This window comes from Nyctibius grandis, chromosome 7 (genome assembly GCF_013368605.1).
Source record: "Nyctibius grandis isolate bNycGra1 chromosome 7, bNycGra1.pri, whole genome shotgun sequence".
NCBI classification, from domain to species: domain Eukaryota; kingdom Metazoa; phylum Chordata; class Aves; order Nyctibiiformes; family Nyctibiidae; genus Nyctibius; species Nyctibius grandis.
Genome location: NC_090664.1, coordinates 5,115,201 through 5,131,617, shown reverse-complemented (window position 1 = coordinate 5,131,617; position 16,417 = coordinate 5,115,201). Strand labels below are relative to the sequence as shown.

The 16,417-nt window shown below is 44.2% G+C and overlaps 1 protein-coding gene across 2 annotated transcripts in view; it reads right to left on the bottom strand.

Annotated features, from left to right (window-relative positions):
• Positions 1-265: 265 nt before the first annotated feature.
• The window catches only part of GLI3 (GLI family zinc finger 3), a 197,175-nt gene continuing 181,023 nt past the window's right edge, over positions 266-16,417 (bottom strand). For both annotated transcript variants that reach the window (XM_068404739.1, XM_068404741.1), the window contains exons 10-14: positions 11,028-11,177; positions 10,272-10,436; positions 7,321-7,611; positions 3,744-4,071; positions 266-2,560 (exon numbers count right to left, since the gene is read on the bottom strand). In XM_068404739.1, the coding sequence (XP_068260840.1) occupies positions 273-2,560; positions 3,744-4,071; positions 7,321-7,611; positions 10,272-10,436; positions 11,028-11,177 (3,222 nt within the window). In that variant the 3' untranslated portion in view covers positions 266-272. The remainder of the gene's footprint in view (positions 2,561-3,743; positions 4,072-7,320; positions 7,612-10,271; positions 10,437-11,027; positions 11,178-16,417) is intronic.

Sequence of the window (16,417 nt, the reverse complement as noted above, 5' to 3'; positions counted from 1 at the left end):
AGGAAGCATACAGACATTCAAAAAGGAGAGAGAGAGAAGAGAGAGGAGGGGGGGAATGGGTGTACCAATACTGATTCAAAACTGAAATGGAAGACAGTTTCTCCCTACAACACTTTAGGGTTTTCAGAGTCCTTATTCCATAAAAGGAATATACTTGAAACACATCCCATTTAGGTGAGATGAGATTGCTAAAATACATACACAACTAAAAAATATGAGTCTTTTTTTTTCCATCTGTTATCTCCTAAGGGTTGGGGTTGTTTTTTTTCTGTCTATTGCATAACAGCAAGAAACTTGCTTTCTTCTGCAAGTGAGGTCAACAAAGAGCTCATGTCCCCAATAGCCATGTTGGTTGTGCTTATGGGCATAGCTGGGAATGTAAGAGACGCTCGGGGAGTGGTGAGGCGTGAGGAATTGCGGGAGAGATTCTGAATGATACTTGGGCTCAGGGCTCCCGAAATTAAGCTGACATGGTCCCCATCATCTATGATAGCATCAAAATCAATCTGCACACCCTCTAGGCTGTTGCTGTCAATGCTGTCAACTGTGCTCGACACTTGGTTAGCCCCCGGGGAAAGAAGCTCGGATGAGTTTGCAGTCGCAGTCCCCTGCAGCAGGCAGTTAGCTTCTGAACCAAAGAAAGAACCTGTTTTCATAGCTTGGTGGCTAAAGCCCATGGTTTGGTCATATAACTGACCAGAGTAATTCTGCACGTTAGAGCAGAACTGCTGTGATTGACCTTGCATTTCCATCTTAACGGTGTTTACCCTGTACGTCTGGTTGCCATCACTTACGTGTCCTTGCTGTTGTGCCAGGTTGTTCCTCAACACGTTTTGCCGCCTGTTGCTGCTGTAATTAGAGCACGGCTGGTAACTTTTGGCCACCAGCAAACCTGAAGGCTGGCTACCAATGGTGTGAGACACCGGTAGACAACTCTGCGGCCCTTGATACAGGCTGCTTTGTGAGGTAGGACTAACCTGCCCTAGCATCATTTGACTAGACTGATTGATCCCCTGGTAATGAACGCCGTCTTCGACTGGTTGGTTTTGCAAATATTCCTGTTCCATCATATTCCTGTTCTGCATCCCATTCGCCATACTGGTGGCTTGATCGCTGGAGGCCATGGGATGGCCGAAATTTTGCTGGTTTCCACTCACTGACACGTTGCTGCTTCTCAGCTTCTGCCCTTGAACTGCCACACCACAAGAACTGTCCATTGCCCCAGACATCATTGCTTGCCTGCCGATGCTTTCACTGTAAGGCTTACCGGGCTGCACGCTGAAAGAATTACCGGCTCCGCTGCCAAGAACTGCGTTCTGCTGTAAACCATACGAGCCGTTGTTCTCCACCAGGTTCTGATAGCCATTCTGCTGGGCCATGTTGCTTCTCTCCAGGTTCTGCTGCTGAACCATCATATTGTTGTACAGTCCAAAGGCCCGAGTCTGCTGCACCGCTGAGCGCTGACCGCATTTCAGTTTTGAAGGAGTTAAGTCAGAACTTCCTGAGCTTACTTCATTCCACTGAATGGGCAAGTCGCTCTTGTTTGCCTCGGAACCTGCCTGCTGACTGCTCGGTGGAGGGGCTTGGTCAAAGTTGCTGGGGTTGTTTCCTAACACTGAGCTGTGATGCATTTTGTTGCTGTCTAGGACATTGTTCAACAAGTGGTCGTACATACCCTGGTTCTGGGAATTCAGATACTGAACCACGTCATCTGGCAGGAGATCCTCATCATTCAGACTGCCACCCGCTTCCATCGTAGCAGCCTCCAGGGCAACGTTCTCGTTGATGCTTGGAGGACAAGGGGAGTTGAAGCCGCGGAAGACGCCACCCTCAGAACGGGTATAGTTCTGAAGGACAAGGTTGCGCTTTTCCATGGATGGAGGCAAAGCAGGAGGGTTAAAGCTATTAAGACTGTTGAAACGCTGGACTCTAGGGACAGAGAGGTTGTCGGAGGCCATTCTTACTGGATCACTGGCTCTCCTCGTCCCGTTTCCTAGAGCATCATGAGACAGAAAATGCCTCCTGCTGTAACCATTTGCCCCACTGTCACTACATCTTCGAGGGGCATTCACTGGAGGCAGTGGAGATACTCCAGACTCCCTGCAGTCACCCAAGAGTGCCATCCTTGTTTTGAGGCTCATCCTCTCCATGTTAGGCAGTGGAGTTGGTGGGGGTCCACCAGTAGCTGCTGCATATTTAGCTTTCAGTCTGTATTGCTGGGCCGGAGTGAGGCTGAGAAGACTTGGCAGGTCATCACACTGGCTTGCCTCACTGGAGCGCCGGGAGGCATCCGTTGAGATGGGGTCGTAGGAGTCTGCAACACTCACGTTCTGCGGTCTTCCCTCTGCCTGGGAGGCGTCGCTGGACCTCCGGCTGGAGAAGCAAGGTGAGATTCCAGAGGACCTGCGGCTGCTCAAGTAGGCTGAACTGATTGTGCTAGTATTGCTGTCCCTCCTGTTCAGCATGTTCAACACAGTGATGTCCGTACTGGAAAGTTCATTCCTGTTTGGCAGAATAGTCATGGATCCTCCTACACTGCAGCTGCTGTTCGACTGGGTACCTGGAGGTAAAATTCACAGTTAAAGAAATGGGCATCACCCAGAAACTGGTACAGAAAACACCCAGTAAATAAGTAAGGAGAGTACAGAGGGAGAGCCTGCATCATCACAGCAAATCATAGCAGCGCTCTTTCTTGAAAGAAGTAGGGATAAAAACCGTGTCCTTAGGTTAAAAGCTAATTCAGAGACTCAAGGGTAACATTTCAGTGTGAATTGAGCACAAAATTTATAGGCCATAGCCACAAACTGTCATCAGCTGGTGTAGTGCTCCAGCCTGCAGTGCAGCTATGCTGCCTGGTGTGCCAGGACACATTCGTAAGGGAGCTTTTTATAGGCAAAATATAATTGAACAGGCATTTGCATGGAATGGCAAAATATACAACTTGGAGGCTATTCAAGGTCATTTCTAAGACTTCTTGAAATATTCTTGAAATAACTCCTAACAACTGCAAAACATCTTTGCTGGTTTCCTTGTTTTGTTTTGTTTTTAAGTAAACAGAATACATTTCTTAATTTTACATAGTTTCTTCCGATTGAACGGGTTTCATAAAACCTGGGCTGTCACTGCTGGGTGGAGTGCAGAAACCTCCGGGCACGTTGTAGGCAACGTAGAGGCAGCACGGACATACATTTTGGCAATGAGCAGCTCTTTGTACGAAAACAACTACGGATCTCTAGAGTTCCTTTAATGCCTTGCTCCCATTCATGGATATCTGCCCTTTATAGCAGTAGTATCTGTACATATGATTACTTATATGTGTGGTAACAGTTAATTAAAGGGCAGCCCAACTCATCTATGCCAAGGGTGCCTTGCTAAGGCCTCATCTGAAAGACTCCTGTACAATAAACTGGCAGGTATTTCTTTCATCTGCCTTGCCTCAAAACAAGACAGGATTACGATAATCTTGGGTCCAAACCTTTAACTGTAGGGAATAGTTAAAATGTGACGCACGGCTCCCTTGCTGGCCCCTGTTCTGTAAAACATGGGACCATCAGACTTCTCTCAGGGTGGGTAGTAGGACTTGTAATGAGGAGATGAACAGAAAGTTATCAATTTACAAACCATTCTCACAGCTGCTGAGTTTCATAAGCTGCACTACTCTTTTGCAAGGGTTGCAAGATTGAGCTAGCAAGCAACGAATTGAAGGACAAAAAGTGTTACCACTCCTGTTACGTGTATCTCACCATTTCCTATGAGAGGTGGCAAGGTCGGGGCTTTGGAAGGTGGAACGGGGTTCAGTCTTGGAAGCATTCCATTAACTTGTTTCAACCTTTCTAATTTCACTTGCTCCATCCATTTGGTCCCTGTCATATTCCTCCTGGCCTGTAAGCCAAGTGCTGTGGTGGCTGTGGAAATGGTAGAGTCCATGATTGGGGTTTCATCGATGACACTGAGGTCTCCTACACTACCACCACCGGTCAGAGTAAGCTCGATCCCATTGTTGGAATAGTTGCTGATGGGGGACTGTTCGCTGCTGCATGTAGACTGACCACCAGGGCTTGGCTGAGATGTCTGTTGGGAGTGAAGTAAGAAACAAAAGAACACGAGCGTTAAGCAAACAATGTTAACGAGAGCACTTGCAGTAAATACGGGTCTAAATGGAGCCAAAGAAAAGTTTAGCATTAAATGATGCAGTGACCATTCATTAAGAGGCTTACTAGATACTGGGTTTAACTGCACTGAATGCCATTGCAAAACTCGAGATTAAAATCCACTTTAACATCTTGCTGATAGTGTACATTATATCTACGTGATACATTTATTTCAGTTATTCCCATAATTGCTTCTATCACTTCGTGTCATTCGTAAGCACATACGTACGGATACTCTACTTTGGGTATGAGCTGTTCCCAACTGAAGCTGAAGCTCAACAAACCAATTCAGAATTCAGCCGTGTTACAAGGTCTAATTTACACTGCTAGGCTTGCAGCAAGCAAACAAACAAACAAGACTCCAACAACACTGGAATTTGGGGTTTTTTAATTAGACTTGTGGCTAAAGAATGTAAGTATTTTCCAAGCTTAAGGCTCATTGTTACGAGCAGCGGTTGGCCTGAAATGTTGGCGTGTAATAAAACAAAGCATCAGTGCAAAAAATACTGTATCATATTATCAGCCTCCCGTGACCCTAGGAGCACTAGGGTCTAGCTTATACCTCCTCTGACACCTAACTCATACCACCTCTGCCCTGAATCAAGAAGGCTACGATCTACTGAATCAAATCCTTTGTTTCATAAGAATTTAAGATTTTAAATGTAAGAATTTAAGTGCACAGTACAGGCTGCTAATCTACAGGGATATAAACCCGTCACAATAGCTGCTGCTTCTTAACAGACAGTGTTCCCTGCTACTCTAGCAGAATCATTGCTGTGGGGAAACACGGGCTTGATTTACTTTTATACTCAAAAAGTTCTCATAAAAGAATCGGAAAATTTCTCTGACAAACCAAAAAACACTCAGACAGACTGACAGACAAAACAGACAGCAAGACAGACAGAAGGCTCTGGATGTAATATCTCACTGTAGGTTGTATCAGCGTGATCACAAATCAGTGGGGTATGCAGTATCATTTTGCTCCCAAGAACAGTTTCATCTAAGTATTTAACTTTTGGGGTTTCTGCTGTGTTTTTTAACTTTTTTTCTGCCAGCCTGTGATTTTTATGCACATTTTACTGACAAATGCTAGCTAGAATTTCTGAGCTAGCAGTGACGGCTCTCGCTTTTAGCATCAGTGAATGAAGACACAGATTCATGGCACTATGGTAGCTCCATATGCCCCTGAGGAGTCCATTAAGATGCAATAACTATTTTATTATTTCTAACTTGAATGATGATACTTAGAATTTGTGAGGCCACACCGAGCAAGTTCATTTCCAAATCCTGGCCATGGCAGATTTGGTGACAAGAACAGAAATAACAGTTACTATACAGAAGAGAGTTTGTGCTTCTGGACAAAGCTCCATGCCATATGGAAGAAGGGTAATAATGGTCAAAAGCCTGTTCTTGTAGCCACATGTCAAGATCACAGTGCGGTAGGTTACAGAAGTAAGAACTGTGTTATGGGGAACACACATTTCTAAATGTGCAATACAGAAAAAAATGGATGTCGCATCTAGAGGGGAAGGTACAAAGACATTTCTGAAGACATTTCACCAATATAACCAGATTTTTCACATGTCAAGTGTTGCAAAATGCTCACAGCACATTACATTTGGGAATGAGTTTGATGGATTGCACATTACTAAATAAAGGAATGATTGGAAAACAGGCAGAAGGCTAAAATAAAGACATAAATAATGTTGCAATAAGAAAAACAGCAGAAAAGTTAAAATGCCCTCACCTTATTACCCACTGTCCTTAGGAAGTTAGAACAAGACATTTAAGAGCATTAGATAGAAAAGACATTGGATTAGTTAAAAAACAGAAAATACATCTTAATTCATACAAGCAATGAAAAGCAGGAAATACAGAATTGTTTTTAGAAGATATTTTTCAGTGAGAAATATTTAATACTATGTAAGCAATCAGCATTAATACCCCTCTCCTGCAAATTCTAGTCATGTTAAAACCGTCTATGCTCAACATGCCTCAATAATGCTACAGATTCACCTAGCTAAGCAAGAAGGGAATGTGTTTTGTTCCTTTGTAATCTAAGATAGTTATCACCAAAGACGGTGAGGATCTCCTTTAGACTTCAGTGGGAGTTAATTCTGGGCCCTTGGAAGTTTCTGAATTCAAGATTAATTCAGTTTGGGCATAAGCCTTAGGCACAATATAGCAGTAACTCGTATTTCAATGAATAATCACTTTGAATTGCAGCATGATTAACAATATGAGCAGAATTTGGAGGGCTCATATTTGTAGTCCCCAGGGGTTGGCTCCAGATGAATCATAGACCCAGATGTGGAAGAGAATGGAGGGACTGCCTTTGCTAGTTTTAACCCTTGTGGAGAGGATGGATGGCACATGAAATGCAGGCAAATGGAAGAACAACTTCTTTATTTAAGATAGTACATCAAAAAAATGGAATAAAGTCCTTTCAGCGTTCAAGGCTATACTGGTTTAATGCAATACATTAAGGTAAACCAGTGAAAAGACCTGCAGAGACTCTTTAATTCAGCTCAATTTAGTTAAATTGGAATTAGGTTAACTTGATCAAGTTAAATTAAGTATCAGATCAACATAAGAGGTCACATCACAACAGAGATCAAATGTTATCTGAAGGTCTCTTCCTGCTGTTTAAGAAAGTCAATTTATCCTGCTTCAGTTTGATCCATGACCCGACAACCTCAAGCCCCTAAAATCTGATTGTTTCCCCAGGTTCTCCAAAAATTATCATCATCATCATTATCATCATTTTAGTCTTTTAGACTTGGCTTTTTTCACATTCTGGTTTTGAGCCTGCAGGATTCACATTCTCTTTCTTCTGTAAACAAGAGAGTGGAAAAAAAAAAGCCTTTTTAAAAATGAAAACTGTGATTTTCTCATAATATGCTGATTCCAAAAGACGGAGCTTTAAGAGAAACAATTATTGTGAGAGTTGCCAGCACTGCACTTACTGCATATTGCATAGACTAGATGTAATCTTTTTATTTGGTATTTCTTAGGCTTTAAAAACATTTTACAACGTAAACAAAAAAGTAAACCTCAGAAAACCGAACCTTGTGAGCTACAGTTTACGGGCTTGAGCATTTCATAAAGGGATTATTAACCAGTTGCAAGAAGAAAAAGGACAAAGGGAGTGGCACGGTGTATTGCATACCATTGGTTTTTCTGACTTGACCGCTTTCACTTGGAGGCATTCTTCACGCTTTGAGGTAGTGTTGCTGAGGTCCTTCTGCTCACCAATTGCACCCTGAGTCTGATGGCCTGGTGACCGGGTCTGAGAGTGGCTGCCTGGGTCCCTCGGTGGCGGAGGCCTCGGGTGGATATCTCCCCGCTGCTTCTTGGTGACATGTGCCTCCGGGCCATGCACGGTCTTCACGTGTTTCCGGAGAGAACTGGGGTCTGTGTAGCGCTTCGTGCAGCCTGGTATCTTGCAAACATACGGTTTCTGCCAGGACAGGAAGAACACTTGAATTAGATTTAATTCCCCGTGGGACTCCTGAAGAGCTCCTTGGAGCACAGCTGGTGTTACAGTTATAGGCTTTCACAGTGAATTGGTTATTGAATTTATGGTCTCTACGGTGACTGCACCTAGTCAAACCTATTAATTCCCCGTGGTTTTGAAGGTACCTGTTAATGCTGCATAGTTTACAGAGGGCAGAGCCTTTCATGACATGAATAGGCACAACTTTGACTTATCATAGCAGAACAGTCAACAGAGCTATGGCAATTTATGAAGACTGGCCTCATTTTCTATCCTGTCCGTTGCCCTCAGCAGTTTGACACCCCGTTACTAGTATGCCCAGTACCTACTCCTTGACATTCAGAGGCAAACAATCCCCTTCAAAACATGTTAGGACTTTTGTTCAGGCAGGATTATCTGAGGAAGCATTTTTTTCCCGGCTCCTTCAGATCACCAGTATAATATCAAAGCACAGGATACAGTACTATAAGCATTTTCACAGTTCAGCAATATATGCACTAGCACTATTTGTGCTACTAGCATAGCTAATCACTCATTTTTTTAAAAACCCACTTCCTTTGTCTGTGAATTCCTCTAGTTCACTAAACAATGTAGAATAAAGTAAATCCACTTTCTTATAACTTAACAAAGACTTTGTTCTTGCATTACAAGAGGATTAGAAAGAAGAGTTGAGCCCTTCCTAAACACTTGAATTGCCTCATGACACAAAGTATCATTTACTCACTTTTATTACTGAATTGTTTCCAAGAAACTACTATTTTAAAGTCTTATTTATGTAAGCCCTCAAGAAAAAAAAGAGACCCTCATGCAGAGTCCCTCAAAGGGGTTCTCTGTCTGCTTACACATGGCACTGTGGAGCCTTTGACAAATGTAGCTTCTTCATGGCTATCTAAGGCCTGAGTCTGCTTCCACTGACGTCAGCAGAAAAAACCTCCCATTGACTTCAATAGGAAAAAAAATGTCGATCATGAGCAATTCAAAATTGACGCTGAGCTACTGAGGCAGGTTTTCTCAAGATGCTATGGAAGTATGAGTCAGTCATCTCTCTTCCACATGTGTAAGGCACATCTGCATCATATGTCAGCTGCTCTTAAATCTGTCTATAGGTTACCTACTTACAACCAAAACATCACTGCGAGGAAATGCTGAATTGGGTTTTGCACTTCCCACAGTATTCATGGCACTCCATCAGTACACACTGCCTAAGAATATTAGCCTGTATCATTGTGAAATAACGGTGAAGGAAATTTTTCATTTGCCTTTGTTGCTGCACCTACCAGAAATGATGTGCAGCAGAAAATTTTTCTTGGTGACTTATTGTTAGACATGAAATCCTGATCTTAAAACACAGGCAGTACATGTCATGTCTTTAAGTTTGAGAGGATCTTACTCATCAACTAGGCAAGAAACAGATTAGTTCAGACAGTGAATGAAAAAAAAGCTCAGTCAGCTTTTGACGAGACTCAGTGAACTTCCTTCTACCTTGGTGACAATTCACAAAATTGCTGCTGGGCTTCAGTGCAGTTGTTAGTTGGGCTGCTGAGAGCACACACTGCAGGGACAGGGTGAACTCAGAGATGTGCAATGCTCTCTGCTCCCCTTGTGACTCAAGAGGTGCTGCAGGGACCAGGGGACTGGAAGACGATGAATGCTCCCAGCAGATTCTGCCTGCCCTAGTGAATGCCTGTGACAGACTGACAGACAGCCAGAGAAGGATACAAGCCTTGTGGAAATGGTATAGCTGCTATGGTTTCCACACCACACAGTCACCATGCTGGTATGTACTGCCCTTCCACTACTTCCAGGTTTAGGCTAGAGGTGAAGGAGTACAGGGACAGGTCAAGGAGGAGAGACTGGGCTCCAAGATGTGAGATTGAGATGATGTGACTCCCTGTGTAACCTGAAATGGGGCAATAAAACAGGGACAAGGCATGAAGATGGTGTGATTCCTGAAAAAGAAGTATCAGTAGTGGGAAACGCACAGTAATAAAGAGGTGTTACACTGAGAGTTTGGGAGACGGCTGTGACTGCCACAACCTGGTTTGCTTGAGAAAGATCAAATTCCCTCCACTGCACTGCTGCTCCGTGAGGGCTGTTCAGGATAGAAGGAAGAGTGAAATAGCCCAGAGAAGAAGGAAAAGGCATAACTCAGAACTTACAGGGCAATCACAGCTTTCAAAACCCTGGGGACTGCTCTACAGCTGCCCGCGGCAGCCAAGAAGGACGCTGCAGGAGGGCGCGGGAGCTGCGGCTCGGCAGCCGCCAGGCGTCACCACCGGCCCAGGCAGGGGACGCACTCCGGGGGCTGGGCCAGCCCTCCAGCGCCGGGGCAACGCTGAACGATCCCAGTGTTTCAGGGAAACCAGGCTCTGTCCCGGGTTAATGCGTGTGTTTCCGTTACAGTCGTCCTTCAAACCTCTCTTACGCTTAATAAAATGGCCCGCAGCCCCTCTAGGTCCGTACGACATGGGAATGATTGTGTTGGTAAGAGCCATCTAGAAGTTACATTCCTTTCAGGTTGCTGAGGGTTTCTGTTCCTGTCCTCTGTAATAAATTGCTATGGCCACATTGTAAGTCTGTTTGATTCCAAATTTTATTATTTTTTTGAGCCTGTGCTTACTTACCTCATTGGAATGAGTCCTGTTTTGGTGCTTGGCCCTGTCGGATGCGTTGGAGAAAGCTTTGTTGCAGCCTTCGTGTTCACACACATATGGTTTCTCTCCAGTGTGAGATCTCAAGTGTGTTTTCAAGTTTTCTAGTCTGGAGTAGGCCTTTGTACAACCTTCAAACTGCAGACAAGAAGTAAGTCTGGATTAATTTTAATCTTTGGACTTGCAGGAAACAGTAAAAGCTGACCTATATAAGTTTAAAAACTTTCCAAGCCTTCATAACCTTGCTCAATGTAATTTTGGTTTGATTTGTTGGATTTTAATTCTACCCAGGCAAACCCCATCACAGCTCAAGTTAAAATGCTTCCAGCATTATGTAAATCTTCTCTTACAGGAGAGCACAGTATTTGTGTACTCCATCTAAGACAGAAATCCACTGCAAAGTCATTAGGAGGCTGGTGGCCAGCAATAATACCCAGCTCTGTAAGAGAAAGTGCTTTTAAATAATTAAGCAAACAGAGCCCTGCTTAATAATGCCTTTTGGGGCTTCTTTGCACTTTAAACTTGAGGAAGTGGGCCAAATTATCCAGCAAATCCCCTCTCCTAAAGCTCTTGTCATCTGGGCGAGCTGGATAACAAAGCAGACATGGTAGTCTCTTCTCCAACAAATGTCCGACGGACAAGAGATCAGGGAGCAGCATCTGCACTGCTCTGTTCCCTGCACAGCCCCAGCTCCCCCCGCCAAGCCTGGAGCTCAGGCCCTTTACTCACAGTGCATTTGTGTGGCTTTTCCCCTGTATGCCTCCTCATGTGGACCACCAGCATGTACTGGGCTTTGAACGGTTTCTGCTCCCGGGAACAGTCCAGCCATCGGCACACAAACTCTTTCTTCTCACCATGTATATGGTCATTGTTTATATGCTGTTTGGGTAGAAGAGAGATTACAGCTTAATAGAAATGCAACATCATCATCAGCCTTACTGTAACTCTGCACTGGAACAGCACCAGAGGCCCAGGTGTGAACGAGGATCCGGTGGTACTAGAAGAGTAAGAAGACTGTCTGCACTCCAAAGCGATCACGAGGTTCAAATTATAGATCTCACTGGAAATCCACTAAGGCCCATGAATTTGCTTCTGCTGATGTCAATTTGGACCAGGCCTCAGGGATACAGGCTGTTAAATGGATCCTGGAAAATCTCATGCACGGCACCACTTGTGTGATTCACTTGAGTAATGCTTTCTCGGATCAGGGAAGCCTTAATTCAGTGCCACGCAACACAAATAAGGTTTACAAAATCAGGCCTTTAAAAACACATCCTCCAATCTGAAAAATCAACAGAACTGCTAAAGCAAGTTTCCACCAAAACTTTGACCTCACTCCCCACTACCCATATTTTCTTTCAATAAACGTATTGGGTCACTGTACACGTTGTGGCGGGGGAAACAAAACCCTACACACTGCAGTAACATAGAACTCCGAGCACCGAAGCACCCATCGAGCCAGCTTTTCCCATTGCCCAGTATGGCTCTCCCTGAAAGTCTCTGCCCCAGGCCTGTTGACACACATGCATGTGTCTTGCTGTGGTCAGCGTCATCTGCGTGAGCGTTTCCAGAGACAGGCTGGGGCTGTGTACCTTTTACTCTCCCAGAAAAGTAGCTTACTCTGTTCCCTTCATTAAGATCCAGTTCAGCAAAGCATTTAAATATGTATTTAATTCTCGCTGATTGTGTTTCCGAGCAGAAATGGGCAGATGAATCGGGGCCAGCCTCTAGAGTGGTTTGTTTTTTCAAGGTTTCACTGTTTGAATTTTTTGCACAGCGTCAGAAAACAACAAGAGCACACTACACTTGGACTTTCAAAGGTTTATGAAGGCTGCAATTTCAACAGGAGCTACCTGACTCATCCTTCTGGACTGTCTTGGAGGAAGCTTGCCTCAGAGACTTCCCCATTGCTGTGCTTGCTACCACAGCTTGCTGGCTGTGCCACTAGATGGCCGCATTTCTCAGCGAATGCCATTATTTCCATTAAGGTATTAGACAAAAATCCTTCCAGCGTTTATATTTGATCACAGCACAGGGATGAAATCTGTATCTACTCCGTGAAGTAGCTCACAGAAAAAGTCAGCCGTACAGGAACTCAGTAGTTCATACTGGAACACAGAGAAGATAATCCCCATCTTTTCTGAAGTCCTGAAAACAATCAGAATAGCAAATAAAATCACTTATGTTCGCAATTATGCGGCATCACCATGGCAAACAGATGTGCGTTGCCTATAAAAGATGACTGCTCTTTTTCTCTTTTTGAAACTTTATTGCCATTTCTTAAAAGTTGTGATGGGGCGCAGAGTGCATGAACAGAGCAGATGTGCTGGACAACGTACAACACATAATCTGCAGGAGTTCATGTTTCAAGAGCAGATCTCTAGTCCACTCGTACTACGCCTGCACTGAGAGTACAGCTGCCCTGCGCTGTGAAATGTCACTGGAAGAGTGCAATAAGGTTAATGTGCACTCTTCTTTCCTGAAACAGAAAGAAATAACAGGATAAAATTCAATGCATTAAAGTAATTCTTGGCCAAATCTTTCTGTAAACATTAAAATTGAGCATGTGACACAGGCTTTCCATTTGACACAAAAACTTCAAGGCTGGTTCAATCAGTTCACAACAGCACCTCCCTTTACCTCCCGCTGCGTGGGCACTCAGGCACCATGGACGCTCTTTCAGAGAAATTCTCCATAGGGCACTTTTTCTCTTTGTCCCTGCGAATGAGCTTGCTCCTTGCCCTCCAGACCTCTAGCCTTTATCAGCATGAGCATCCTCTGAAACTGCCCTTTCTCATGGGCGTAAAACTCCCTTCCTCACTCCCTCCCCAGCCCAGGCTCACTGCAGCTGCTGATAAAGCTTGCCAAGGACGGTGACTTGATCATTCGTCTCTCTCCATCACTCCACTGGCTCACCTGTCAAGCATCTTGTGATCACCCTCAGGTCACTGCACAATTGCGTCCCTCCGTACTTGTCTGCCCTGCCCTCTTATCCTGTCACTCCTTTCCTACTCCCTCTGCTCTTCCCACAATCAAACCCCTCTTTGCGCTGTTTTCCCTCATTGCTCTGATGCTCCCAGTGGCCTCTGAGAGCTCACCTGTAAAGCCATCTCATTCTCATTCAACCCCTCTGGGGATCCTCACCTTCAGGTAAAGCCTAGAAGAAATGAGCCCGTGACATCATCTGCTAATCTGGGTAATTTCTTCGGCTCTCAGGTGAGCTGCTCAATTGCTTTTTGCAGAGGGGTGATATTTTAGCAGACCTATAAACGTGCCCAAATACTGGAAGGCTGGTCTGGAAGAAGACACTTGCTAGACATTAAATCAGCACAAGAGGCCAATGGCAGAAACCAGCAGTGCTCTCAGGTAAGGAGGCTCACAACATTTGTGATCCTGACCATGTAGGGCCAGATTCGAACGCCCTCACTCGCTCCAGTTATGATTTGAAAACTGATCAGTCACCTGCTGTGGACACATAGGCAGAACTATACAAATACAAACTGGGAACTAAATCTGCACCAGGATTTTTTATCATTATCATTTGGCAGAAACAACGTGTAATATTTACAAGATGTTTAAAGGAAGAGGGAGGTCTCACTGTGCAAACCACGGCAATTAGAAAAGTTCAGAAGTTTGTGAACTCTGGCATTCAGGTTGACTCAGATAATTACCTTTGGATTTTGCACGGTGTTTTTGGCTCCCTGGTCTCTATTATGAGAGGGAATGAATAGTTCTGAGCTTGTAAAACAAAGAACAGCCAGGAATAAGAGTATTATGCAAAGCAGAAGCTTTAGTACAGTACAATAAGGATTTATAGGGTTTCAATTTATAATCTGTTTGTAACCTTATTACACCCATGAAATGTCACATTCCAGGGACTAGATCAGAAGGATTTTTTTTTTCCTGGTGAAATTGAATTTTGATGCAGTTTCAGGGTGTGAAAAGGCTTTTCTTTTATTTTTGTAGGCCCAAACCTGCAAGTTTTACTTACGTTGGTAATCCTTATTACAGTAAATAGGCGCATGAAAGCCAACGATATTACTCCCTAGTGTCAGGTTTGCTAACATACGGCTCTGAAGCACCAGCTCTGTGTTATTAAGAATTTCTGACCTGAAAAAAAAAACCCCCATTAAAAGCTGGAATTCTACTAGCTATCTCCCATTGCACACAGCTCCAAAAAGCCGCTAAACAGGGGTCATTTGCAGAATACCAGTCACTTTCATGCCACTTCAACGCTCATTACCAAACCTTAGTCTGTCCTGGCTCATTTTCTTTTCTTTAAAAAATGTTGCTATTATCATTTGGCTCCAAAATACTCTAAAATGAACAGAGGGAGCTGACCTAAATACTGATTTTGGTCTCAGAACGCCCTGGCTTTGAAGGAGGAAGCTCTGAGATGGATTTCAGTTCCAGAGCAAAAAAAAAGAAGCCACCAAATTCACTGAAATCAAGGCTGAAGCTGGCCTGCCATCTCTGCTGGGGAAGCTCAAAAAACAGATGTAAAAGGGAGCACAACGTGCAGTGTCCTGGAACCATAAATGCTTATATGGTAGAGAAATACTGTTTAAAAAAGGAACACCTTAAATCATACATGTTCTCACATAATCAATGCACACCGTACATGCTACTCCATATCGTAGCAGATGAATTGAGGTGACACTGGAGGTAGGATCTGCAATAAACTCAGTGTTCCATTTCCCTCCTCCACATGTGTTTTAGAAGAAAGGAGTATCTAAGCATATCCTAGCTGACTGCTTGGTACCCATTAGCTATTAAATGCATAAACGAAGGCCAAACGTGCTTTCCCAGTAGTCAAACAGCAAGAGGAAACTCCCTTCATATCGATGGAATGAGTTAGGAGAAACAGAAGAAGAATGGTTGTCACCTGCGACTGAGATTGCATTTGAAAGCAAAGTGTTATTTGGTGGATAAATCAGAAAACATTGGGAAAATCTCCTGATTCTGCTTCCTACCCTAGACACACTGCCCGAGCGTATGCTAGGAGAAAACTGGGAAGAGACCATGCTGTATTGGTATAAAGTGGTAAGTTAGTGCCACAGTGGAAGGCATATCACCATTGCCAAAAATTGGTTTAATTTCAATTATACAATGACAATTTCAGACTTTTATCTTCTCACAGTTATTCGCCTGTATTTTAAAAAATTTAAAAATGAGGTCCTAAATAACTTCTCATTAATCTCACTGCTGACATCAAGCAGAAGCAGCATTTAAGCCACCTTCTAGCACAAATCTCCCCCTAGACTGTACTGCCACACAGAAAGTCCCTCAAATGAGCAGAGCTGCTACATTTGCTGCGTAGGAGATGAAGCGCAAACGGCGAAGAGGCATCACAGTGGAATGGTTGCTAAACACAACGTGCAGAGAGGAAACGTGCAGAGATTGTGTCCAGCAGTAACAGACTGGATAGCTCTGAGGCTGGTTTGGAGGGGGATTAGGTGTCCCTGACCTAAGTCCTGCAGGGAACACTCTTATTTATGTGTTTTGCGTAGGGGATGTAGGTTTGTCCTTAAGCTCACATACAGTTAGAACCAGGAGGAGGGTTCCTGGTCATCAGGCCCATCCCTCGCTGTGGCAAGCCGCGCTACACATAATCCTGGTCACGAACGGAGCAAGCTTCATCTTCTAAGTACAGTGGTGATCTGCTCCCTCTGCTCCCAGTGGAAGGCTCTTCTAGGAACTCACTCCGCTGCTGGTTAGCAACTAATTTCTAGCTTCGATTTATTCACAGCCAATTTATATTCATTTGTTCTTGTGCCAACACTATAGCTTAAACAGCTCTGCTTCCCTGCACAGTGTTTATTTTTCTCCTTCCCCCACCCCAACTAACTGACAGACAGAACTCGCCTCTCTGCCTTAATTTGCTGGATTAAACAAACTGGTTCCTTCTGGTCTTCTCTAGGATGACCAAGTCCTCATTCCCCCTCTTACCCTGCTTTGGCATGAGGTGTGGAAGTCCTTGTGTCCTGTCTGTCATTTTGTTCCCAGGTTCATCACTGCCACTTCCAGGACTGTGTTAGTCCATCCCTCTTCAGTGGTCCTCTCATCTTCACCTGCTCTAGCACAACTTCAACCTTCTCGAGCAGAATAGTGTGAAGTAC